Genomic DNA, 27133 nt, shown 5'->3' with positions numbered 1-27133 from the left:
ATTCAGCTCCTTGTTCTTGTTTGAATACCCAAAACAGATGAAATAAGTAAATTCATCTTGAAGTGACTCTTGTGTCAGTGGTTTAATCCAATCAAGATTCACAAAAATCTTTTCTATACAGACAATACTAACACAAATGGAAGAATTAAAATGAGTTACTACATCCAATCTCGCAGACTATTTCCTATCTTAAAAATTATTTTTAACCATCTTTTTTGGATGTATTATAGCATCCAACTTAAACAGAGACCTTCTATCCTGGAGGTAGGGACACTATCTCTTCATCATAAAAACCCACAATTTCTAATCTACATACACATTTGCAGTTATACGGCTTCTTAAAAGCCAAAGAAGTAACAATGATCTCTGTTGAAGTTAATTCAGACCCTCAATCTTGTATTTTCTCAACTCCTCAGTCTTTATATTACTCTGATCACAAACGGTGGTCTAATATCATCCCAAAGACTGTACCTCTGATAGTGCAGCACTTCCTCAGTCTTGTACTGAAGTGGCAGCCTTCGTTTTGTGCTGAAGATCTGTAGCAGGACTTGAATATAGAATCTTGTGTTTCAGTGATGAAAAATGTGCTACGAACTGAGTCATGACTGACTGTCTAACTCTTTGCAATAGTGTTTCCGTACATCTGAACCTCAGATCACTTGACAACATCAGACCATGTCCTCTGTCCATTTTGAATACACACCCCTAATATCACATTTGTCTTGTGGGCTTTACTTTCAGCAGAGGGGACCCATTTTCTCCTTTTCACATCAAACACCCATTTTACATTTCAGTCACTTTTAGCACCCCCTTTGTCTTTGCTGTAGGCACCCTCCCCATCTTTTTCATTCACTCCACCTTCTGTCATCAACACAAAAACATTTCCAGTCCATTTCAATTCTGCTCGAGTGCAGCAGAGGTGGAGGGAGTGGATGATTAAAGTGGGAATTTGGCTGCTTTGTCCTGGATGGTCTCAAGCTTCATGAGGTACTATCTGTTAGATTGCAATCCTGGGATGATGTTAGTAGAAATGATAATGACATTGAATGTCAACAGGGAGATGATTAGATTCTCTCATTAGAGGTGATCATTGCCTGACGCTTGTGTGGTCCTGTCAGAACCTAAAGTAAGCAAGTTACTGGTATCATAGTAATGTCCCTGAACTCATAAGCTAATAGCCGAGACTAATGCCTGGGGACATGGGTTTAAACCCCATACCAGCTGCTAGTGAAACTTGAATTGGAATTGCAAGTTATTTAGTCTCAGAAATAATGACCATTAAACTCTAATCAATTATCATAAAAGCCCATCTGGCTCACTAATATCATTTAGAGAAGAAAAACCTTCTATCTTTTCCTGGCCTACATGTGAGTCAAGATCCATGGCAATGTGTTTAACTCTTTACTGCCCTCTGAAATGGGCTAGCAACCCACTCCGTTCAAGGGCAGTTAGGGATTAGTGGCCATTTTGGCCTTGCCAATGATGCCCACGTGTGTGAAAGGATAAGAAAAAGTCACTTAAAAGCACTGTTGACATACCCTTTTCATCATTTTGCTTCTGATAAAGATGAGACCGATGGGTCTGCAATGGATTTGTTCTGATTTTTGTTGTTCGAGCAAGACTATAAATTGGAAGACAATATTGGCATAAATTCCTGTTCCATAGAATCTATCTTTATCAAGGACCAGACTCCAATCCCCAATACCAGTCGCAAAAATTTCCACATTACTTGGCTATTCCCACATTCTCATTACTCAGTACTACCCTTCTGACCTCCACAGCCAATATGCTACAAAAGCCCAGAGGTAAAGAAACTGCTCCACTGCAGAAGTGAATATTCTCATTACAAATCAAGGAGTTTTATTTAACTTTGGAGTACAAAAAAAACATTGGTTATAGCTTCATTGTCACGAGCACAGCTGCCATTGCCAATCTTTTCTAAACTATAAAAATCAACTGAAGCTGATATTTGGATGCATGTCTGATGAGTGATTTTAAAAAATGCAACATAAAATTGGGTTTCAAAAGGGACCTGTGATACCAGAATGGAGTGAACACAGCTACACTTGTAATCTCTGCTGTTATATTCCAAAGAGAATATATGATTGAATCTTGTGTGTGTGTTTTTTTGGCTAAGTCCAAATTGTCTAGAGTTTTTTTTGTGGAGAGATTTCTCACCAAATCTTACCAAATCTGCCTCATTAACTATGTTGTCTGTCCCATGGCATTGCTCATATCTGATTCTGGCCCCAGCTTTCCATACGCCGTTCTTGAAACAATACACCGCCCAGCAGATATCCTAGAATTTACTGGCATCCCTTGTACATGTGCCATCTTTAAAAGCAGTTATATATCTGGACAAACACTGTCAGTCTAGAGCTGCCCTGCACAGTTCTGGAGATTTACCCTGGACAGGGCACTGGTGGAAATAGTCACCCTGCTTTCCAGGCAGGGATCTGGAGGTCCTGCTGGACAGATTGATGCAAACGTGGGACTTTATCATCTCCCAGGGATGGCAGTGGAGGCCATGACACTGGACCATGCCAGCATTGTCGAAGTTGCCAGCTGGCTTAAAGATATCTCACCATCTACTGGAATGCACAGCGCTGTAAGGAGATCAATGACCTTCTCCATTCTGCCAGTTTAAGCTCCACCATCTTCACCTTGATACTTCTCACTCATTCTATTGCTGCTACTGTACATGTCTCTCATCAAGGGTATGGCTTACTATTCTCACTATTACATGCAACATCTTCCCTCACTCGCTCTTACCAACCCCAATCCTGATACCACTAACTCTGAATGCTCTCTGCTCTGCCTAATTACTCGCTCAGGACACGTCTCCACTTGTACCAACAGTAACAACTATGTCACCCACTTTCATCTCCCTTAATACCTGCCTCGTCCTCATTTCAGGAGGAAAGCAGCCCCCAATACAGCAGAAAGACTCAAGACAGGTGGTAGGCTGCCCAATATTTGGCTCCTCACTCCTCTTGTGGAGAACATCCTGACTCTGACTACCCTGAGTGGCTGACTGACAGTTTCCAACCCCTGGACTGGTATTGAAGGCTGCCCTTGATTTTGTGTGCCAGGGCCTCCTGAACAAAGCTGCCTTGCTTGACTTGACTGAGGCCTGCTGACAACCACGGCAAGCTTCCGACCTTGGTGTCTGTACTGAGTGGAAAGGCAGGATAGAAGTAAATAATGAGCCTGGTATCTCTGGCTGAGAGGGCAAAGCACAAAATGGCAAGACAAGGTGGGATGCTATGAGCATCGAGGTAGGTTTCCTAATTGGCAACTTGCTACTCCTAGCAAGAAACTTGCCACGCCACTTGCCAAAAGCAGAAAAGATCGACCAAAATGCTCTGACATCAAAGTCTGTATTACTGGACTTCTCATCTGACTCTGCCACGAATCTCACCACAGCCCACGTCACTTAGACGTCTAGAAGATTCCATCCATAATATTTAACTCATCTCAGACTTCATTACACTTAAGGCAACATTTTTATGTGTTGGACACTGGGAGGGCTATATCATGGGAGTGTGCTTAAGAATTTATTATCCTGTTGTGAGATTGGATAGAAAATTTGCTATGGGGATTCAGCCAGTTGAAAGAAAGGCTTGTGTAATATGATTGCTGAATAACAAGTAGAAAATGACCATTGGAAAGAAGAAAAATATAGATTATGCCAACGAAATATGTGAACAAGCCATTAAATTATCAGAATGAAAACTGCCTGTAATGTAGCAATCATCATGTTCAAAATACACATCAAACTTTATACAAGTTTTTTTTTAAATTCTCAAGCATTGCTATCAAGGCCAGCATTTACTTTCCTGGTTGCCCTTGAGTCACCTGGCTAAAACACTGCAGTCCACGTGTTAAAGGTATTCCTATACGGTTGTATGGAGTTCCTGGAAATTGACTCAGCAACACTGAAATATGGAAATATTTGTTCAAATCAGGAGGGTTTCTGACTTGGGAGGACACTTGGAGATGGTGGTGTCCTTATGTATTTGGTGACCTTATTCCTCCAGGTGGTGGGGATTGTTGGTCCAGAAAGTGCTGTTGAGAAACAGGGAACCGAAAAATAAATAGCTAGATCGATAAGAAAATTAATTCTTTGTGGTTGGGCGGGATGCAAAATAATTGTCCAGATATGAGTCTGTATTTAGTGGCTGCAGTGATGTGCCTGTCCACTGTCTACAGAGCCGGAGGTAACCCCATCCCCATTTCCTGCGGCTATGTCCAGGAGCCTCGATGGGATTTAATCCCGAGCAGGCACTTCCCAGGTCTGTCATCAGGCTTAAGAATCGAAAGAACTGCAGATGCTGTAAATCAGAAACAAAAACATAACTTTGCTGGAAAAGCTCAGGATCTGTGAAGAGAAATCAGAGTTAACATTTCGGTTCTGGTGACCCTTCCTCAGATTGTAGCTAGGAACCTGTCGGTTTATATGCATAAATCAAGGTGGGGCGGGAAAGTGTACGTGGTAGTTGAGGATAGAGCCCAAAGAGACAGAAGAACAGTTAAACAAAGGAGTGGATAACGATCTGGCTAGGAGGGTGAACAGCTGTTAATGGAGACTGTTAATGGCTAACAGTAGGGAGTGTGTAATGGCAGATATGTGATAACAAGGCCTGATGTGTGGGATAGGGGGCTAGGACATGGGGAAATTCAGGCCCTAAAATTATTGAACTCAATATTGAGTCCAGAGGGCTGCAGGGTCCCCAAGCAGAAAATGAGGTGTTGTTCTTCCAGAGATAGTAGGAACTGCAGATGCTGGAGAATCCGAGACAACAAGGTGCAGGGCTGGATGAACACAGCAGGCCAAGCAGCATCATAGGAGCAGAGAGGCTGACGTTTCGGGCCTAGACCCTTCATCAGAAAAGGGGGAGGGGAAGGGGATTCTGAAATAAATAGGGAGAGAGGGGGAGGCAGATAGAAGATGGATAGAGGAGAGGATAGTGGAGAGGAAACAAACAGGTCGAAGAGGCGGGGATGGGGCCAGTAAAGGTGAGTGTAGGTGGGGAGTTAGGGAGGGGATAGGTCAGTCCAGGGAGGACAGACAGGTCAAGGGGGCAGGATGAGGTTAGTAGGTAGGAGATGGGGGTGCGACTTGAGGTGGGAGGAGGGGATAGGTGGGAGGAAGAACAGGTTAGGGAGGCGGGGATGAGCTGGACTGGTTTTGGGATGCGGTAGGGGGAGGGGAGATTTTGAAGCTTGTGAAATCCACATTGATACCATTGGGCTGCAGGGTTCCCAAGCGGAATGTGAGTTGCTGTTCCTGCAACCTTCGGGTGGCATCGTTGTGGCACTGCAGGAGGCCCAGGATGGACATGTCGGAATGGGAGGGGCAGTTGAAATGGTTTGCAACTGGGAGGTGCAGTTGTTTATTGCAAACCGAGCATAGGTGTTCTGCAAAGCAGTCCCCGAGCCTCCGCTTGGTTTCCCCGATGTAGAGGAAGCCACAGCGGATGCAGTATACCACATTGGCAGATGTGCAGGTGAACATCTGCTTGATGTGGAAAGTCTTCTTGGGGCCTGGGATGGGGGTGAGGGAGGAGGTATGGGGGCAGGTGTAGCACTTCCTGCGGTTGCAGGGAAAAGTACCGGGTGTGGTGGAGCTGGAGGGGAGTGTGGAGCGGACAAGGGAGTCACGGAGAGAGTGGTCCCTCCGTAAAGCAGATAAGGGTGGGGAGGGAAAGATGTCTTAGGTGGTGGGGTCGGATTGCAGATGGCGGAAGTGTCGGAGGATGATGTGTTGGATCCGGAGGTTGGTGGGGTGGTACGTGAGGACGAGGGGGATTCTTTTTTGGTTCTTATTGCGTGGACGGGGTGTGAGGGATGAGTTGCGGGAGATGTGGGAGACACGGTTGAGGGCGTTGTCGACCACTGAGGGGGGGAAGTTACGGTCCTTGAAAAACGAGGACAACTGAGATGTATGGGAGTGGAATGCCTCATCCTGGGAGCAGATGCGGCGGAGGCGAAGGAATTGGGAATAGGGAATAGCATTTTTGCAGGAAGGTGGGTGGGAGGAGGAGTATTCTAGGTAGTTCCAGCTTGTGTTGAGCTTCGCTGGAACACTGCAGCAAGCCTGAGACGGAGATGTTGGCCAGGGAACAGGGGGTGTGTTAAAGGGCAGGCAACTGGAAGCGCAGGGTAATTTCTGCGGGCAGGACGTAGGTGTTCCGTGAAGGGTCACCCAATCTACGCATCGTTTCCCCAATATAGAGGAGACCACATTGTGAGTAGCGAATGCAGTAGACTAGATTGTGAGAAGAACAGGTAAAGTGCTGCTTCTTCTGGAAGGTACGTTTAGGCCCTTGCACAGTGGGGGAAGGAGGAGGTAAATGGGCAGGTGTTACACCTTCAGCGGTTGCAGGGGAAGGTGCCGTGGGGCTGTGGGGGGTGTTGGGATCAAAGGAAGAGTAGACCAGGATGTACTGGAGGGAACAGTCCCTGCGAAAGGTGGACAATGGAGGGGAATATGTGTAGTGGTGTCATCTCGCTGGAGGTGGCGGAAATGCTGCCTGATGATCTTCTTGATGTGGATGCTGGTGGGATGGTAGGTAAGGACAAGGGAAACCCAATCGCTGTTGTGGGAGGGAAGAGAGGGTGAGGGCGGAAGTGCAGGAGATGTGTCGGACATCATCCACTGTCAGGGTTCCCAGGGCATTCAACATGGATGTTCCATCTCCAAGAGCAGCCAGTTAATTAGACAGTCCTAATTCTTCAGTAATATCTCCAGGACACCTGGGAAGGGGAGCAGCCAATGAGGCCCTAAACCAAGATAAGTGAGGCAACCTAGCCAGAGTCAATTAGATAGGCCCAGGGTGAGAGTGAGGCAAGGAGGATCATTGTGAAGGGTGAGGATAATCTTCCCGTGGTGGAACCCTGCAATTGGTACAGGTTGTTCCTGGAGAAGTCCATTAAATCCTATGCATCATTTCAGAGAAAATCAATTTTGACAAGCCAGATATAAAAAAAAGCAGCAATTTATGCAAACAAACATATTAGTCATATTGAATTTTGAGGTGTACCAGAGGAGTTAGTCCTGTATTCATTTTTACTGTCTTTCTTTAGTTAAGTACATAATAATTTGTGAAGAATAATCTGGATCTACATGTAGATTCCTTAATTAAGGATTTAGCATGATTCTTTAAGTATACATATACACATTCCTGTAACTGATAGGTCAATTCAGAATATATTTAACTTGTATTTCTGGAAGTCCAGCAAGTAATGTGTTGTGTGCCAGTTCAATTTCAATCATTTATTCATTTGCCCAAAGCAGTTGTTAAGCTGAATACTGTCTAAGAATTCACCTTGGTCCACTATATTAAAGGTTTCACAATGTAAGTAGCAAGGGTCAGATCTGAAGCATTTGCTCTGCGGCCGCTAAGTGATAGAGGAAGCTCTCAATCACTGGTGGAAAATGACGCTCCTTCAGAATCTCCAGAGTGATCTTGGGTTTTCCCCCTTCATTTGGTGCCAGTGAAGCTAAATTAGCCAAGATTTCTTTTGTTTTCTGTGAAATGTCCTGAAAGGAATCATGTAAATGGAAGTCAGCACAAAGGAATAACGAGTCTGGAATCCTGTTTTTAAATTTTGTTTAGACCCACACCCTCTGTTTCTTGTTGGCTCCACAAGTCACACAAACCAGGAAGATCTGAAGGTCATGGATGCTGGAGAATCTGAGATAACACGGTGTAGAGCTGGATGAACACAGCAGGCCAAGCAGCATCAGAGGAGCAGGAAAGCTGATGTTTCGGGTCGAGACCCTTCTTCAGAAATGGGGGAGGGGAAGGGGATTCTGAAATAAATAGGGAGAGAGGGGGAGGCAGATAGAAGATGGATAAAGGAGAAGATAGGTGGAGAGGAGACAGGCAGGTCACAGAGGCCGGGATGGAGCCAGTGAAAGTGAGTGTAGGTGGGGAGTTAGGGAGGGGATAGGTCAGTCCAGGGAGGACGGACAGGTCAAGGAGGCGGGATGAGGTTAGTGGGTAGGAGATGGGGGTGGGGTTGAGGTGGGAGGAGTGGATAGGTGGGAGGAAGGACAGGTTAGGGAGGCGGGGACTAGCTGGGCTGGTTTTGGGATGCAGTCGGGGAGGGGAGATTTTGAAGCTTGTGAAGTCCACATTGATACCCTTGGGCTGCAGGGTTCCCAAGTGAAATATGAGATGCTGTTCCTGCAGCTTTCGGGTGGTGTCATTGTGGCATTGCAGGAGGCCCAGGATGGACATGTCATCCAAGGAGTGGGAGGGGGAGTTGAAATGGTTCGCGACTGGGAGGTGTAGTTGTTTGTTGCGAACTGAGCGTAGGTGTTCCGCAAAGTGGTCCCCAAGCCTCTGTTTGGTTTCCCCGATGTAGAGGAGGCCACAACGGGAACAGTGGATACGGTATACCACATTAGCAGATGTGCAGGTGAACATCTGTTTGATGTGGAAGGTCTTCTTAGGGCCTGGGATGGGGGTGAGGTGTAGGGGCAGGTGGTGCTGGGGTGGTGGGGCTGGAGGGGAGTGTGGAGCGGACAAGGGAGTCACGGAGAGTGTGGTCCCTCTGGAAAGCAGATAAGGGTGGGGAGGGAAAGATGTCTTTGGTAGTGGGGTCAGATTGCAGATGGCGGAAATGTCGGAGGATGATGCATTGGATTCGGAGGTTGGTGGGGTGGTACGTGAGGACGAGGGGGATTCTGTTTTGGATGTTATTGCCGGTAGGGGGTGTGAGGGATGAGTTCGGGAAATGCGGGAGACACGGTCGAGGGCATTTTCGACCACTGTGGAGGGAAAGTTGCAGTCCTTGAAAAAAGAGGACATCTGGGATGTCCAGGAGTGGAATGCCTCATCTTGGGAGCAGATGCGGCAGAGGCGAAGGAATTGGGAATAGGGGATGGCCTTTTTGCAGGAAGGTGGGTGAGAGGAGGTGTATTCTAGGTAGTTGTGGGAGTCAGTAGGTTTGAAATGGATATCGGTTTCGAGGTGGATGCCAGAGATGGAGACAGAGAGGTCCAGGAAGGAGAGAGAGGTATCAGAGATGGTCCAGGTGAACTTAAGGTTGGGGTGGAAGGTGTTAGTGACGTGGATGAACTGTTCGAGCTCCTCGTCAATGTAACGGAGGAAGAGGTGGGGGATAGGGCCAGTGTAGCTTTGGAAGAGGGATTGTTCCACGTATCCTACAAAGAGGCAGGCATAGCTTGGGCCCATGCGGGTACCCATGGCCACCCCCTTTGTCTGTAGGAAGTGGGAGGAATTGAAAGAGAAGTTGTTGAGGGTGAGGACGAGTTCGGCTAAGCGGATGAGGGTGTCAGTGGAGGGGGACTGGTCGGGCCTGTGGGACAGGAAGAAGCGGAGGGCCTTTAGGCCATCTGTATGGGGAATGCAGGTGTATAGGGACTGGATGTCCATGGTAAAGATGAGGTGTTGGGGACCAGGGAATTGGAAGTTCTGGAGGAGGTGGAGAGCGTGGGTGGTGTCACAGACATAGGGAGTTCCTGGACCAAAGGGGAGAAAATGGAGTCAAATTGACACTCCCCTCCAGCCCCACCAGCCCCGGCACGTTTCCCTGCAACCGAAGCAAGTGCTACACCTGCCCCTAAACCTCCCCCCTCACCCCCATCCCAGGCCCTAAGAAGACCTTAAGAAGGTATCAATGTGGACTTCACAAGCTTCAAAATCTCCCCTCCCACAACCGCATCCCAAAACCAGTCCAGCTAGTCCCCGCCTCCCTAACCTGTCCTTCCTCCCACCTATCCCCTCCTCCCACCTCAAGCCCCACCCCCATCTCCTACCCACTAACTTCATCCTGCCCCCTTGACCTGTCCGTCCTCCCTGGACCGACCTATCCCCTCCCTAACTCCCCACCTACATTCACCTTCACTGGCTCCATCCCCGCCTCTGTGACCTGCCTGTCTCCTCTCCACCTATCTTCTCCTTTATCCATCTTCTATCCGCCTCCCCCTCTCTCCCTATTTATTTCAGAATCCCCTTACCCTCCCCCATTTCTGAAGAAGGGTCTCGACCCGAAACGTCAGCTTTCCTGCTCCTCTGATGCTGCTTGGCCTGCTGTGTTCATCCAGCTCTACACAATGTTATCTTAGATCTGAAGGTCAATTCTCCATTTACTGTTGAAGAAACTGATCTAAGCTGGATAATAGTAGCTGTTTTACAGTTGACCTCAATTCTGTGAACTATGTAAAGTCAGCAAGGGCTCCTGCTTTGGTCCACCTGATCAGCAATCACTCCTGGGAGACGAGAGTTAGCCTTGGTTTTGATGCCACCCATACCTTCATACCTAACAATACCATGGTCCAGCTATGAATGCCAACATGAAAAGACAAACTGCACATTGGCATGAGAATCAACGTATTCAGAAAAGGGAGGGAGAGAAGAAAACCCAAGCAAAGAATAAAACTCTAAACCAAAACGAAGAAATTGGTTTGAACAAACGTGCGTCTCTTGCGAACACCGCTAAGGTGCAAAAGTGCTGCGCACGCGCACAATCACAACTGGGCCTAAGCCTGGATCAAAGATGGCGCCGTCCAGATCATCACGATCTAGGGCGGAGTCAAACTCCCGTCAGGCGGCGCGGGAAACTGAAACTAACGGACTTTTCATCTTCTGCTGTGATGGTGGTTAAAAAACATTTCAATTTGTAAATTCGAAAAGAGTTCTGAGGAGAAATACCTCCCCGATTTTATTGGGGCCGTATCGCAGTTGTTGTAAATCCCGCGCGTGTGTGTAAATGTGTGAGTGAGAAAGAGACCTCCTGTCAGATTGAACAGTTTATGCTGGGTAGGTGTTTAATAAAGAGTTTGCTGTCAACTAACACCCCCATGATCAAACTCAATGTGCAATCTGATCCCCAAAATGGGGGTAAAAATCTCCCTAAAGCTTGGATACCACCGTCAATGTTGGGGGAAAAGGCGCCCTAGTCCTACCAGACCCTAGGGCTGCTCTCTCGTTGACTCTTAACTGGCCTCTGAGCACTTAGGGATGGACAATAAATGTGGCTAATAGCCAGCGACACCCACATCGTGTGAATGAATAAAAAAAAACGTAGAGACGACTGCTGGTGGTTTAATGAGGCCTGCAGGCGAGGGGAGAGGTTGAGAATGTATTGGGGCTGTCTGTCTCACTGGGTGCAGGAGGCTCTCAAATTAAGACAGAAGGAAAACTCGTCACTGCAAAAAGGTAAGAGCCAAGCATTCTCAGCCTAATTTCCATTGCAGTTGTAGCCTTCACGTTAAATTTGTATATCTAAGAGGTCACTAGATAATCCACTGTGATGTGATTGAGTTAACTAATTCAAAAGGAAAAGCTTCAGATTCATTTCTCAATTTTGTTTGCTTCCAATAAGAAATAACTTGGGACAAACCTGTTCTTTATATATTATTGTAATCAAATTGTTCAGAGATGTCATTACACCCCTGTAGAGCAGGTGGGACTTGAACTCGGGCCTCCTGGCTTGATGGCAGGGATGCTACCACTACACCACAAGACCCCTTTTCTGCTTTATATTGTACTTGTTCTTTATCTATTTGCAAGCTAATTGGATCTTCAACCCAAGAAATTGAACTGTTTCTACCATTTTACTGGGACTTTTAAAATAATTTGCTGCTTATCCCTAGTTGCTCTGAGGGGATGATGGTTCAGTGTTCTAACTTTGAAATTTGTAAGATTTATATTTTGAGGTTTTTTTTTTAAGATAAAATCTTGGAATGATGGGGATGCTGTGGCCTGTCCCGAATCCTGACCAGCAACATTCTTGGGTGTCTAAGATTTGTCATTTAGTTTGGTGGGTGGGGGCATTCAGGTAACCTCACTGAAAAGACGGTTGGCTGAGATTAGAGAGAATCCTAAAATATTCTGTAAGTATATCAAGGGGAAAAGGATAACCATGGAAAAAGCAGTCCACTAAGGTCCAAAGGGACAATCTGTGCATGGAGCTGGGGCACATTGATAGAATATTAAATGAGAATTTCACATCTGTCTTCACTTTGGAGAAGGAGGATGTATTGGAGGTTTTGGTGAGCTTAAAAGTGAACAAATACCCAAGTGCAGATGAGATGTATCCTAGGCTGCTGTGGGAGAAAATTACAGGGGCTGTGACCCACAGTTTTAATTCCTCTCTTGTCACAGGGGAGGTGCCACATGAGGACTGGAGGACAGCTGATGTGGCTCTACTTTTCAAGAATGGTGGTAGAGATAAATCAGGGAATTACAGACTAGTTAGTCTCACATCAGTGGTAGGAAAACTATTGGTGAAAATTTTGAAGGAAAGAATTAATCTCTGGAGAGGCAAGGTTTGATTAGGGATAGTCAACCTAGCTTTGTAAGAGGGAGATCACACATAACAAATTTGATTGAATTTTTGAGAATGTAATCAGGCATGTAGATGAGGGCGATGCGATTGAACTAATTTATAATGAATTTGGGAAAACCCTTTGACAAGGTCCCCTCATTGTGAGACTGATAAAAAAGTTAAAAGCTCATGGGAGTCCAGTGTAACTTGGTAAATTGGATCCAAAATTGTTCTTACAGTAGGAGACAGAACGTAGATGGTTACAGAACGCTATGTGACTGCAGGCTGGTATCCAGTGACATACCACAGACCAATGCTGGATGCCATTTTGTTTGTGATACATATAAATGATATGGAAGAAAATGTGGGAGGATGATAGTAAGTTTGTGGTTGACACAAAGACAGATTGGATGGTTGACAGTGAGGAAGAAGTCTTAAGTTACAGGAGAATATGGATGGGATGGGCAGATCACAAGACCCTCAGAACAATCACTATCGATATTGTCCATCAACTTGTTCAGACATGTTATCACACACCTCTGGAACAAGTGAGACTTGAACCAAGCCTTACCTGACTCAGAGATAAAGATACTACCAGTGCACTACAAGAGTGTCCTGAAAAGAGTATTTTCTATCAACCTGATCAGATGTTATGACATACTTCTAGGACAGAGGGTTATGGACCTACATCTGCTGGACCTGATTAGGGAAACTACTGTTGCACCATAAGACTCTCAGAAAAATCACTGTGCACTATTTAAAGTTCAAGAGACAGACATAATGCCAAATAATCACCTTAATCACTTGACCATCTGATTTCTCTGGGTCACTGGCTGATTGGACAATGAATTGCCCAATGTCCTTGTGCAGTTTACCCATTGTCATTGATTCTGTGGGAGAGAGAGTTAAACAGTTCACTATCATCATCAAATTGTAATAATAAAACCAATAATAATTTCATCCTGTGTTTGCAAATCTCACTGAAGTGTTGTTCATGGCAAGTAAGACAATTTACAACAATTGGTGTTGCCAACAAAGTGTGGCAGGGAAATGTTGTAGGATGTTAAAATGATACAAAAAGAAATCTATACATAGAACATTTAACATATTGGATACATATATGTGTAAATCCTAATTCTCTGACCGACATCACACATTAATGGCAATTGAGCACAAGGCTGCTGCATCAATAGTTATTCCAAATATTACATGGATCCAAAATGGCACAATGTTATGCTAATAATAACAGATTATTGCAATGTCCTGTAAAATATAAAGTCACACTTAAACTAATGTTTAAATCCCACCAATATGCTCCTTGTTTACTGTTCTTAATCAACAACCTCAACTGGCTCCAAACACTACCAATACCAGTGAGAGATCTGCAGCCACAAAAACTTCACTTTATTGATTTGCTGTATCCAGTTATAAAGTAAGCACTGGAAAAATGTAAAGAATTTAACTATTTACAGTCTACCTGATCATTGTTATTCATGCAAAATCAATTGTCCCTTGGTTCAGTGCAAAATACTACTTGGAGGGAAAATTCTTTAACGTCAATTGCTTCCATATCAAAATTAAACTGAGTACCATAGATCACAGTACGCAGTTCACAGCAATGCTGTTGCCCACTCTGTCCCAGACGTTTTGAAGTCTGCATGCATAAGATTCAACAGTCTTAAAATATTGGCAAAAGTAAGCTCATATGGTAAACGTCACTTGGTCAATTCCAATTTATGCTGGAGAGACTCTGGAATATGTTGCACACTTACTATACCTTGATAGCCATCTCTCTCTAAAGGCTGCCAGTGACAAGGAGACCGAACACTAGATCAGTTCCACCAGTTCAGCCCTCAACAAACTCTGGCACTGAGGTTTCATAACAAAGACCTCTAGGTCAACAAAAGTCCTAGTGTGCACAACAGTTGGCATCACCATACTCCTGTTGTGCAGTGAGACTTGGACTGTGTATCAGCAACATGAAGAACTGAAGAAACTCCATCAGCAATACCTCCATCCCATTCTAGGGACACTGGGGAGGCTATCAAAGAAATGCCAGTGGTATTGTGAAGCCGTCTGTCTGAGCATCAAGATAAAACTCCTGAAAAACCAACTGCAATGGACTGAACATTATATCTAGATGGCTGAAAGGCAGGGAAATTATTGGAAAAAATTCTGAAGGACAGGATTAATCAGCACTTGGAAAGGCAGAGATTGATTAGGGTAGTCAGCATGGATTTGTTAGAGGGAGATCTTCTCTGAAGAATTTGATTGAGTTTTTTGAAAAGGTGACTAAATGTATTGATGAAGGTGGTGCAATTGATGAGGTTTACATGGATTTCAGTAAGGCCTTTGACAGGGTCCTGTATGGAAGACTGGTCCAAAAGGTAAGAACTCATGGGATCCAAGGCAAGTTGGAAAACTGGATCCAAAACAGGCTTACAAGTCGGAGGCAAAAGTTGATGGTGGAGGGTTGTTTTTTGTAATTGGAAGCCTATGACCAGCAGTTACCACAGGGATTGGTGCTGGGACCTTTGCTGTTTGTTACATGCATTAATGACTTGGATGTGAATGCACACGGTATAATTAGTAAGTTTGCAGGTGACACGAAAATTGGTAGTGTTGTTGAAAGTGAGAAGGATGGTCTTGGATTACAATATGTTATTGATCAGCTGGTAGATTGGGCAGAGCAATGGCAGATGAAGTTTAATCCCAATAGTTGCAAGGTGATGCATTTTGGGAGGTGAATTAAGGGAAGGACATACACAATGAATGCTAGGTCCCTAAGGAGAACTGAGGAACAAAGGGACCCTGGTGTACAACTACAAAATCTCTGAAGATGTCAGTACTGGTAAACAGGGTGGTGAAGAAGGCATACAGGATGCATGCCTTCACTAGTCAGGGTGTAGAATATAGGATTAAGGAAGTCTTGTTACAACTTTATAAAACATCGGTTAAGCCACAGATGGAATACTGTGTGCAGTTCTGGTCACCGCACAATTAGATGGATGTGATTGCACTGGAGATGGTGCAGAGGAGATTCACCAGGAAATTGCTTGGGATGAAAAGTCTCAGGTGTGAGGAGAGACACGATGATAGGCTGGGTTTGTTTTCCTTGGAGCAGAGGAGGCTGAGGGGGGTCTGACTAGGATATATACAATATATGAGAAGCAAAAACAGAGTAGATTGTAAGAATCAGACTTGATTAAGATCAGAGGGCCAAATTTTGAGGGGATCGGAGAAAAACTTTTTTCACTGAGAAGGTGATAGAAATATGGAACGTGATGCCTGACAGGGATGGTGGAGGCAGGTACTCTTGCAACATTTAAAAAACATCTGGATGAGTACTTAAAATGTCAGGGCATAGTAGGCTATAAATAGGATTTGTGTAGTTCAGTGTTTGTTGGTCGGCACAGACATAGTGGGCTGAAGGGCCTGTTTCTATTTTGTATGACTCTATCTCTACAGTCAGGTTATCTTTTCTCTACTCTCACACCTCCAGTGTTCCAGGAGATAATGAGGAAAATGCTACAAAGTCACTCCAAAGATTTCCCTGAAATATGACAGCATTGACATTTTTGACTGGGAGGAGCTGCTAGAAATCGTTCAAAATGACAACAATGGTCCAGCAAGTTGCATTGTGCTATGAGTTCTTATGCTTCAATAATGAGGCAGAGAAGAAAGGGGAGCAAGTTCACACTCTAGATCCTATCACTTCGTGGGAGATTATGACCTATGTACCCAAAGATCTGCAGACCGAGAATCAATCTGTCATGTGAAGAGTCACTACAGAATTAGAGAGGTGGTAGCACACTGGTAATGTCACTGAACCAGAAACCAATGGCTGAAATAACTGCCCCCACTCCCCTCCACCCTGACTAAAATGTACAGGAGGAGCCCATATAGGGGACTTTAAGGGTCAACAGACAAGGGCCCTCATTATAGACTGGTCCATAAGATTAAGTCACATGGGAAACACAGAGTTGTTAAATTGGATACAAAATTGGCTTCTTCATAGAAGACAGAAAGTAGTTTTGGAGAGGTATTTTTATGACTGGAAGTCTGTGACCAGTGGTGTTCTGCAAGGATCAGTGGTAGGACTTCTGTTATTTGTAATATATATGAACGATGAGGATGAAAATGTCGATGGCCTGATCAGTAAGTTTGCAGATGACATGAAAATTGGTGGAGTTGTGGATAATGAGGAAGGTTGTCAAAGGATACAGCAGGATATAGATCAGGTAGAAAGCGGAGCGGAGAAATGGCAGATAGAGTTTAATCTGGACAAGTGTGAGGTGATGCATTTTGGGAGGTCAAATGACAGGACCCTTAGGAGAGGTGACAAACAGAGTGATCTTATGGGTGCAAGTCCACAGCTTACTGAAAGTAGCAATGCAAGTCGATAAGGTAGTGAAGAAGACATATGGCATGCTTGCCTTCGTTGGTCAGGACATTGAGTGTAAAAGTTGGCAACTCACGTTGCACCTGTGTAAAACTTTAGTTAGGCCACATTTGGATATTGTGTTCAGTTCTCGTTGCCACACTACAGGAAAGATGTGCAGCCTTTGGACAGGCAGTGCAAAAGAGACTTACAAGAACGTTGCTGGATTGGAGTGCATTAGCTATAAGGAGAAGTTGGACAAATTTGGATTGTTTTCGCTATAGCATGGGAGGTTGAGGGCTGACCTATATACAGAAGTATATAAAATAATGATAGGCATGCATAGGGTGGAGAATCAGAATCTCTTTCCCTGGGTTGAAATGTCAAAATAATAAAGGGCATAGGTTTAAGGTGAGGGGTAAAAGTTTAAAGGAGATGTGCAAGGTAAGTTTTTTTTTGTACAAAGGTTGATAGGTGCCTGGAATGCTCTGCAAAGAGAGGTGTTTGAAGCAGTTCCAATAGCAACGTTTAAAAGGCATTTAGACAGATACATGAATAGGCAGAGGATAGAAGGATATGGGCAAGGTGTAGGCAAATGGGATTAGTTTAGAATGGCATCATGGTTGGTGCAGAAGTGGTGGGCTGAAGAGCCTGTACCTGTGCTGTACTCTTGCAGGGGGAAAAAAAATTGGTCAATAATAGGTTCAAGGCAGGATTTCCACTTTACTTGATCAGCAAGTGTCAGATTAGAAAATAGAGGGTGGCTACTGTCACACTTGGTTTAAGGAGGTGTCAGTCAGAGGTCTCCCTATGTAGTAATCTGGAAGGGAAAATGGGGATCAGGGGTGTTTGAGAGGACCGGGGAGAATGGGGGAGCTGGGATCTAACTTTAAGAGGCCCCACCAATACGACCAAGAACTTTCTCACCCGTCTACCAATAGCTCATGAAAACCTTCCAGGTTAGGTGCCTGATGTAGGCCTCTTCCTCCACTGGTTGAATCCCAGTAGTGGCAGGATGAGGTCATTAAGTGGACATTAATTGCCCACTTAAAGATCTCAATATGCTTTCTGGAAGGCATACTGCTTGACAGCTGTTGGTAAAATAATTATGGGGGTAGGAGTGAGTGGGTAGGCTGTGGACAGGATTTCACTTGCCCCCTGCTTCACCACCACTTGCAGCCCATCAATCGATGTCTATAGTTCTACAATTGAATGAAATCTAATTTGCAACACTGCATTCAATTTCAAGCTATATTTATTTTGCACCTTTAAAAATAGTAAACCATCATAACTCGCTTCACAGAAACACTATGAAACAAAGTTTGATACCAAGCCGGATGGCAGACATGAGAACAGATGACCAAAAGTTTGGTCAAAGAAGTGGGTTTTAAGGGACATCTTGTTGGAGGAAAGAGATTTGAATAAGTAGAGAAATTCTTGGGGTTACCTAGTCAGCTAAAATCATTGCCATAAGGTGTGCAACTATGCAAATTAAAACTGACCAAGAGACTAGAATTGGAAGAGCACAAAGATCTTGGAGCATTGTAGAATTGGAAGTGGTTAGAGATATGGGGAGGGGACAAGGTCACTGTGTAATTTGGAAACAAGGATAAGAATTTCAAAATCAAGGCATTGCTCAACTGACAGTCAATGTAGGTCAGCGAGCAAAGGGATGATGGATCAACAGGATGACAGTGAAATAAGAAATGTAATGAGGCACTAAAGCGCCATTGATACCTTGAGCGTGTGGTGCAACAATGATCTCACTTTCCACCAAATTCACAAACACATCGTAGATGTCTGGGCGATCAGTCACCTTTAAGTCTGTGAAACCAGCTACGTAGCCTGTGTGTTGAAGTGAAAACAATTCTTAGAACTGTTATTAAATACTTAAGATATTTACCCTCTATTATAGGGGAAAAGGCAATTGTATTTGCTAGCTGATGGCTAGATAGTTGGCAATTTGCAAGTAATTTATACGTCCTTGAATTAGACAAAGGAATTTTATTATCAAGTGATAAAGTTCCAATTGTAATTAGATATTGCAGGACTAGCACAGCAAAAACTGGTTTTCTTTGTAGATTTGAAAAGAAACAATATTCCTACCAGCGCAAGTCTTCAAGGCCTCTAGTTCATTTTGATTTAAATGCACATAGGGATGAAGTATTGACCAATCCTGCCTATGCCAAGCCAATGTTGGCAAGGTCCTGGAATACAAAGTAAAACAAATATCTGTCACACTTCTCTGTCACCATACCTTGAAATAACAATCTTTTATTTAAAGAACAGAGAACTAAAGCCAGTGATTTTGCTCTGTTCTTCATGCCTTCTCTACAAGCGCAAGAGTTAGGGATCTACAAGCAAAGGCCATTTTCTGCAGTATAACCTTCTAGAGGATGAGTTGTAGCACTATCACAAAAATCGAATAGACTGAAATGAGTTCAAGAAGACAGTTCATTACCACTTGCACAAACGTAACTAGGGACAAGCAATAAAAATGTATGCCCAATCAATAACACTCATGACATGAATGAATTTTTAAAATGTTTACATTTAGTGTGGCTCAGCATTTTCCGTTAAAATTGCAGGAAACGGTTCAGAGATAAAGCAATGGAAAGATCAATGTCTGGTTGTCATAGCAGGCAAAGTAGGAAGCTTAGGAGATGTGGAGTATATCATGCAAACACAGTGAAACACTACGTGCCACCCCATGTGTTGTTTTTACCTGGTAAACTCCTGCAATGCTTCTATGCGTGGGTGGTAGACCACAATCCTCTTCTTTAAAATAAGTGCAGTGTACAGGATAATGGTTTCCATTCCAAACTGATTTACTACATCTGGTTGAAAAAAATGCATTTCATTGGAGACAAAAATTTCCCAATTCGTTTCAGTTTAATACAACAATATCGCACAGTGCAAGATAAGGCTATCATTAAAAGTCAAAAAATCTTAGCCAGCCTGAAAAGAATCGTTTGATACCAATATGATTTTCACTTTGTGTTGAGTTCATAGTTCACTCTATAGTGCAGATAGAGGCCATATGGCCCATTGATTTTGCACCAACCCACCAAAAAACATTCCATCCAGACCCACAGCCCCACATTTCCCATAGCTAATCCACCTAACCTGCACATTCAGGGGCAGCTTAGCTTGGCCAGTCTACCTAACCTGCATGTCTTTGGACTGTGGGATGAAACTGGAGCACCCAGCAGAAACCCGCAAACTCCACACAGACAGTCACCACAGGCTGGAATTGAACCCAGGTCCGTTGCACTCAGGCAGCAGTGCTGACCACTGTGCCACCCAGTTATCTAGTTTCAGTGAAGGGTTGAGTTGAGGTACAAGTACTTCTCGGCACAGTTAACTATGCTCACAACTCATGATTGCTGTCCATTTTCACTGCTGAAATATTTGCATTTATGGAAGTCTAGTGTGGTCAGAACTGAGTTAGTCCACAATGTTCTCCAAGGTCATGTCACACTTTCTGTCTGAGCTGCTATATCAAGAATTGTAATTTTTAAAATATTCTTTCATGAAGATGTATGCAAAAGTGGAGGGTCATCATTTATTGCCTAACAGTCCTTGAAAAAGTGATGGTGAGCCATATTCTTGAATACAAGTGAGTAAAAATTTCAGAGAACAGTTACAAATCAATCACATTTCTGTGTGTGTCTGGTATACAGCAGACTGGGTAAGGGCAGCAAATTTCCTTTCTTAAAAGATATTGGTGAATCTGACAGCTTTTTAATACATTGTTCAATAATACTGATAGTTTTTTTTAAAATGTCCAAATTAATTGAATTTAAATTCCATAGCTGCCATTAATGGCATTTGAACTTGTGTTTCTGGATGGTTAATTCAGAATTAACCATTCTTAATCACTATGCTATAGAATCCCGAGGTGAACGTGAGTGTGAGAGGTACCAGAGGCCAGCTGATGTTCATCTACTTTCAAGAGAAGCTGTGTGCAAAAACAGATATTTAACAATGGAAAATAGGTCATCATTTGTAAAACAATTAAGTTAAAATGAAGTCAGTACAAGAAGTAACAACTGTGCTAATAAGATATAACAGTATGTTTGGAGTAGAGGTCCCATTATTTGTAATAATTATAAGCTACCATTTTTTGACACAATAGCTTACTATGTTGATTGTTTAAACATCTGCTTGGCAGGAAGTTGAACAGTACTGTATTTAACAGAAATGTTGAATTCAAAACAGATCGTACATTAATATCATCAGACCCGAAACGTTAACTTTGTTTTCTCTTCACAGATGCTACCAGACCTGTTGTTGTGTTTTTCCAACAATTTCTGTTTTTGTTTGTGCATTAATGTAAGTGACCATATTTACTCAAAAATAAATGTATTCCCATATAGTCCACATTCCTTGTGGCATAGGAACAAGTGGATGAAAGGAACAAACTCTTTCCCTCCCCAACTGTCCATTTAAGAATTGCATGTTGCCCAAGCCTCATGGTTACTGCAGTTTTCCAGGACAATGCACATGGCATATACCATAACCCAACAGAAAGAGCAGACTAGGACAGAGAGCATTATCTCTGGAAAGGATTGACATCAACTGAAATAACTCCACAAAGCCTGGTATCCTGACACTTAAGTTATCTTTATTTACACGTGGCGAGTCCATGATACTGTTCAGCTCTCAGCGTGAAGAGGAAGTTTGACTCTCCTTTTTATATCTGTCAGCCAGGGCTCTCTGATTGGACCCGATTAACCCCAATCAGGGAACTCATCCTCTATGAGGTCCACCTGGCTGACCTCATTACAATCACTACATCAACCACACTCAATACTTGGAAATGAGTCTTATATTAATATGATTATTCAAAGCATAACATTTTTTTGTGTTTACCTTTAATGGATCCAGCAAGATATGCTTTTCTTGCATCATAATCCTTCATAAGAAATGACCCATTCTCTTCATTTTGACAAATGCCATTAGTAAGAACAGAAATGTAACCTTCCATCATCCTGGCTGGATTACCATATTTCATGTACATCCTTCAGAAAAATTAAAATGTTTGGAGTTGATAATCACATTTATAAGAAAATATATGTTTGTTTTTAATAACTGGCATGCTATTGAAATTTATAGAAAAATTCTAATTATTCTCATCTGGAAAGATTTCTTTTTCAAGTGAGAATCACTTTTCAGAACTCAAAGGTTAATGTTTCTAAATTGCAAAGAGCAACACCATTTTCAGATTAAAGTTTCTGACTCTGAAATGGAGCTCTGTATCCTATATACTGCTTAGTTAAAATCCTGAAATTTCCTCTGCAACTGCAGAACAAGCACTTCAGCTGTTGAAGAACTCGATTCATCACCACCTTTTCAAGGGCATTTGGGGATAGGCAATATTACTGGTCTTGCCAATTTCACAAAAATCCCATGAATGAACACAAAATATCACCAGGCATGTGCAATTTGATTCCAAGTTGTATCAGTTATGTATTATTGATACAATTGCTCAATACTTTACACGATGTTCAGAAACCCACGATATCATTATGCTATAGTGCATAATATAGTGCGTAGAGAACAGAGTAAGTGACTATGTCGTTAAGCTATAATAAACTGCATTACAGGATAGCAGCACAAAAATGACTGTTAGATACTGTTGCCATATCATGGTATCAATCAGTATCAATTTGTCCATAACTGATGCAGGCTTGAAGCTAGGTAAAACTCCAATGGTGTATCGCATTAGGAACCACAGATCCAAAGTTATCAGTTCTCCCTAGGGGGTTACATCTAACACATAGCATGTTTCAAAATAGCATATTCTATATCACAAAACATTATTTAATTAAATAAATCTACTTAATTTGTATCTTAATGAACCAATACTATTTGCTTCCATTGTCTCTCTAGGAAGCGAAGCCTGCATATAGATGTACCACTTGTACACAGAAAATAATGGTCTGATAATTATGGGTTGCAGGAATGGTGTGAATGAGGCAGAAAGCAGTCAAAGAATTCAGTCCTGAAGAAGGGTAATACCCGAAATGTTGACTGCTCCTTTCCTCCAGATGTTGCCTGGACTGCTGTGTTCTTCCAGCCTCCTGTCTACCTTGGATTTTAGCATCTGCATTTTTTTTGTCTCTAACCAAAGAATTCAGCAAGGCCAGGAAGTTCTGCTCATTTGACCTCATCTATGTTTGTAGCTCTGTCTCCTGACCAGCAGTTCAGAAAACAGACAGTTGGCCACTAAGCCAGCAACTGCAACTGTCATTGAGTGCTTCAGTTCCTTTAAGCATCAAGAACCCCACCCCCTTCCTTGTGAGTTGCCAGTCAGAGGGCTGGCAACTCTTCGGTTCCAGCAGTCTCATGAGGAATGATATCCATTACTAACTGAAGTCAGTCCTGAATCGTGAAGATAATGGAGGCCCAAGGGGGTGAAGGGTGGTGTGGAGGCTCATTGAGACTTGGTATACAGGTCCTTGTATATTGTGGGAGGGAGGGGGGGCAGCTTATTGGTGAATGCAATGAGGGAAGATCTTACAGTAATTTTTTGCCTCTATAACCACTGGTTCCCAATCAGTAAAGGCCTTCTCACCCAAGCCCAAAAGGAGACTGCCATCTTTTACTTTGTGACCTACCTGTGTAGCATAAGGATACCTTCCACTTAAGAACCTCAATGGTGGACTTTTGGGCAGAACCACCCTCAATCTTATGTCCCTAACATAATCAGAGAATTCAAGAAAGAACAATATGCCCTGCTTTCTATCCTAATTCTATCTCTCCATCCTTCCCAGCTTGCTCCTAAGGGTGAAATTTGATTCCACCCAAGGAACACCAAGGCAGCTTTTTACTTCTCAAAGCCTGGAGCTCCTATCTCTGCTTTACTGCCGAGTTTCCTGACATTTGGGAAACCAGTTACTTAATTTCAAGTTGGGCTCCCAATTGCGTTCTAGGAGCTCAATATCTATATTAATAAGCATCTCACCTTATTATGCCAGAGGAGACAAATGCACCCAAATCTGTCAGAGTAAAACTAACAGCGATGCAAGCACAGCATGTTGGGAGTAAGGTTATGTGTCTTTCATTATGTAACCATTCTTCACCCCCTACCCATGATTTTCAGATGAAATCTTCTCCCAAGCCATTGTTGCTAGAGGGGATGTTAATATCGATTAGTTTTCAATGTATCCCCTTTCAAGGACCAACATATCCTGCCTAACTTATCTAATTCATCATTTTACCTTTCTTGTTATTAAGACTAATCAAGTTGACTGCCATACTTCCCACATTCCAACACTGAAACACTTATGAAAAGTTTGTTATGTGTAATGCTATTATTTAGGATGTCCTGAGGTTAAAAAGGTGCTATGTAAATGAACATTCTCTTCCTCATTTAAAAGTTGCTTAAATATTTTGTGATGAAGGGTCGAGGCCCGAAACACCAGCCTTTCTGCTCCTATGATGCTGCTTGGCCTGCTGTGTTCATCCAGCCCTGCACCTTGTTGTCTCTAAATATTTTGTGGGTTTTTTTGCATATAAACTGGTAAGTTGTAATTATTTTAGCTGTGAGCCCGTGACCATTTGAAATGTACTGGGCAAAATAGCACAAATGGTGGTGAAGTTGTAATGTTACCGGACTAGTAACCCAGAGGAGCCAAAACATGTTCCAATTGTAAAGTTAGTCTCAGTAATTATGACTGGGAAACTATCATCAATTGATTTAAAGACTTCTCTGCTTCACTAATATCCTTTAAGGAGAAAATTTACCATCCTTGCTGGGCCTGGCTTACATGTGGCTCCAGATCTGCAGTAATGTGCTTCACTCTTAGCTGCCTAGAATGCCTTTCAACTAAATGGCTATCAGGGATGGCAACACATGTTGGCATTGCCAGTGATGTCGATATCCCATGGAAGACATTACATGCAAAACATTCAACTAGATTCATAAATAGTTTGATGTAATGTGCAACATGTTTTCAGAATTTGTAACTCACCTACACAATACTCTCCCAAATGATGCATATTTCTCTGGGTTAAAGTCTTTGGCAGTTAGAACTAAAGAAAAATGGGTCACCTACGGTAAAAATGAAAAATAAGATATAACTAATATTTAATGCTCATCACGGTTACATTTAGTTGTATTTCAATTCTTAAGTTTTGTGCAAAATGAGAAATAGAGCTTAAGAATGCAATTTAATATGGCTATAATATATATTTCTCCATATTCATGCTGCCATATTATGTAGTATTGACATCACAGAATGAATGGTTTGTTGTGTTCATTAAAACGATTCACATCTTGGTTGTGATAGTTATCCTATTGATTTTAATTCCTTGACTCATCCTCTGAAAAGAAGGAACAAGTAACATTTCCATTGTCAAATCTTAATTCAAGGCCTTTCAGAATTAAAGTTGCTCTGATCAATACAAAAATATTAACCAAGCAGCTTTTCTTGTAAGTCACCAACATTTGTGCATGAGTGATATACACAGGTTAATTTTTCATTCAATATCATCAGTATCTACCATGTGCATTTTTACTGAAATACCAAATCTTATCCATCATTAAAAGCTGCAACACCACCAAGCTGTTTGACTTTTCCAAGGCTCTGCACTCCAGCTCTTGAACTCCACTCTTTATCCCAAAACCTGGCCACTATTAAACTTCTGGCTTTGTGAACCTCCTATATGTTCACTCAGTCTGACTATTTTCATGTTCTGTAGCAAAAGCTCAAACACACTAATTTCTGTATCTTTGTTCCTTTGAACAACAACATAGTCTATAATCCAGGATCGTGCAACATAGAGTTTGACTGACAGACAATTTTGTTAGTCATCCAGATTTGGTTCTGGTAAAACAGAAGGACACCACACATCACTGTTATAAGAATCACTCTGTCTTTCTGCAATACAAGACAGCCTTCAGAAGCAGCTTAGTAAAGATCTATTACCTAGTGTACCAAAGATTTTTTTTTTTAAATTTCCTTTCCAAAAATAAAAAGTTGCTGTTTATTTGCAAATGCACACACTTCACCTTTTCTCCTCTTTCATAACAAAAACAAAGGAGCTGCGAATGATCAACTCCTAAATTTTAATTAATAACTCCACAAAGGGGGCAATTTTGGGGCAAATTGTTGTTTTTGTCTATACTTCCAAACTCTAAATCAAAACTGTACTTGCAGTAAGGATGAAGATTTTTTTGTGTGTATCACATGTAAAAAAGATTAAACAGGTTTACAATGTATTGCATATTGTGTGCGAAAGAAATCCCTGATGTCTCTAGGTTGTTGAGAAGTCAACCTATTCAGAAGTCTCTAGTAAGTCCATTCTTCAACCAGATTCACCTATGGTTCTGGCTGGCTGACTCTTCCAACTTTAGTTTCTCCTGTAGCGAGCTCTACCTTTTGTGTATTTAATGTTACCCTGAGTGAGAATCTGGAAGCAGGTCAGCTTGTATGTAGCACATGGAGAATGAGATTGAGAGCTAGGAAGAAAAGAATGTCTGTCCTCCGATTAAAACAAATCCATAAAGTGCTGAGCTGGATGAACACAGCAGGCCGAGCAGAAAGGCTGGTGTTTCGGGCCTAGACCCTTCATCAGAAATGGGGGAGGGGAAGGGGGTTCTGAAATAAATAGGGAGAGAGGGGGAGGCGGATAGAAGAGAGGATAGGTGGAGAGGAAGCAGACAGGTCGAAGAGGTGGGGATGGAGCCAGTAAAGGTGAGTGTAGGTGGGGAGTTAGGGAGGGGATAGGTCAGTCCAGGGAGGACGGACAGGTCAAGGGGGCAGGATGAGGTTAGTAGGTAGGAGATAGGGGTGCGGCTTGAGGTGGGAGGAGGGGATAGGGGGGAGGAAGAACAGGTTAGGGAGGCGGGGACGAGCTGGACTGGTTTTGGGATGCGGTAGGGGGAGGGGAGATTTTGGAGCTTGTGAAATCCACATTGATACCATTGGGCTGTAGGGTTCCCAAGCGGAATATGAGTTGCTGTTCCTGCAACCTTCGGATGGCATTGTTGTGGCATTGCAGGAGGCCCAGGATGGACATGTCGTCTGAGGAATGGGAGGGGGAGTTGAAATGGTTCGCGACTGGGAGGTGCAGTTGTTTATTGCGAACCGAGCGTAGGTGTTCTGCAAAGCGGTCCCCGAGCCTCCGCTTGGTTTCCCCGATGTAGAGGAGGCCACAACGGGTACAGCGGATGCAATATACCACATTGGCAGATGTGCAGGTGAACGTCTGCTTGAAAGTCTTCTTGGGGCCTGGGATGGGGGTGAGGGAGGAGGTATGGGGGCAGGTGTAGCACTTCCTGCGGTTGCAGGGAAAAGTGCCAGGTGTGGTGGGGCTGGAGGGGAGTGTGGAGCAGACAAGGGAGTCACGGAGAGAGTGGTCCCTCCGGAAAGCAGATCAGGGTGGGGAAGGAAAGATGTCTTTGGTGGTGGGGTCGGATTGCAGATGGCGGAAGTG

The 27133-nt window shown here is 43.2% G+C and overlaps 1 protein-coding gene across 3 annotated transcripts in view; it reads right to left on the bottom strand.

Moving 5' to 3' along the window:
- The window catches only part of dennd10 (DENN domain containing 10), a 34253-nt gene extending 9510 nt beyond the window's left edge, over window positions 1-24743 (bottom strand). The window contains exons 1-8 of one of the 3 annotated variants that reach the window (XM_048608766.1): window positions 24667-24743; window positions 21563-21711; window positions 19413-19524; window positions 18794-18894; window positions 18425-18532; window positions 13102-13196; window positions 7332-7546; window positions 1492-4334 (exon numbers count right to left, since the gene is read on the bottom strand). In XM_048608766.1, coding sequence (XP_048464723.1) covers window positions 7376-7546; window positions 13102-13196; window positions 18425-18532; window positions 18794-18894; window positions 19413-19524; window positions 21563-21710 — 735 coding nt within the window. In that variant the 5' untranslated portion in view covers window position 21711; window positions 24667-24743 and the 3' untranslated portion in view covers window positions 1492-4334; window positions 7332-7375. Of the gene's footprint in view, window positions 1-1491; window positions 4335-6982; window positions 7547-13101; window positions 13197-18424; window positions 18533-18793; window positions 18895-19412; window positions 19525-21562; window positions 21712-24666 lie in introns of those variants that run through there. The other 2 variants (XM_048608767.1, XM_048608765.1) reach the window with 2 other exon arrangements.
- Window positions 24744-27133: the final 2390 nt, after the last annotated feature.

This window comes from Rhincodon typus, chromosome 20 (genome assembly GCF_021869965.1).
Source record: "Rhincodon typus isolate 14 chromosome 20, sRhiTyp1.1, whole genome shotgun sequence".
Lineage (NCBI taxonomy): Eukaryota > Metazoa > Chordata > Chondrichthyes > Orectolobiformes > Rhincodontidae > Rhincodon > Rhincodon typus.
Note: the sequence above shows the minus strand (reverse complement) of the source record. Positions and strands in the feature narration are given on the sequence as shown.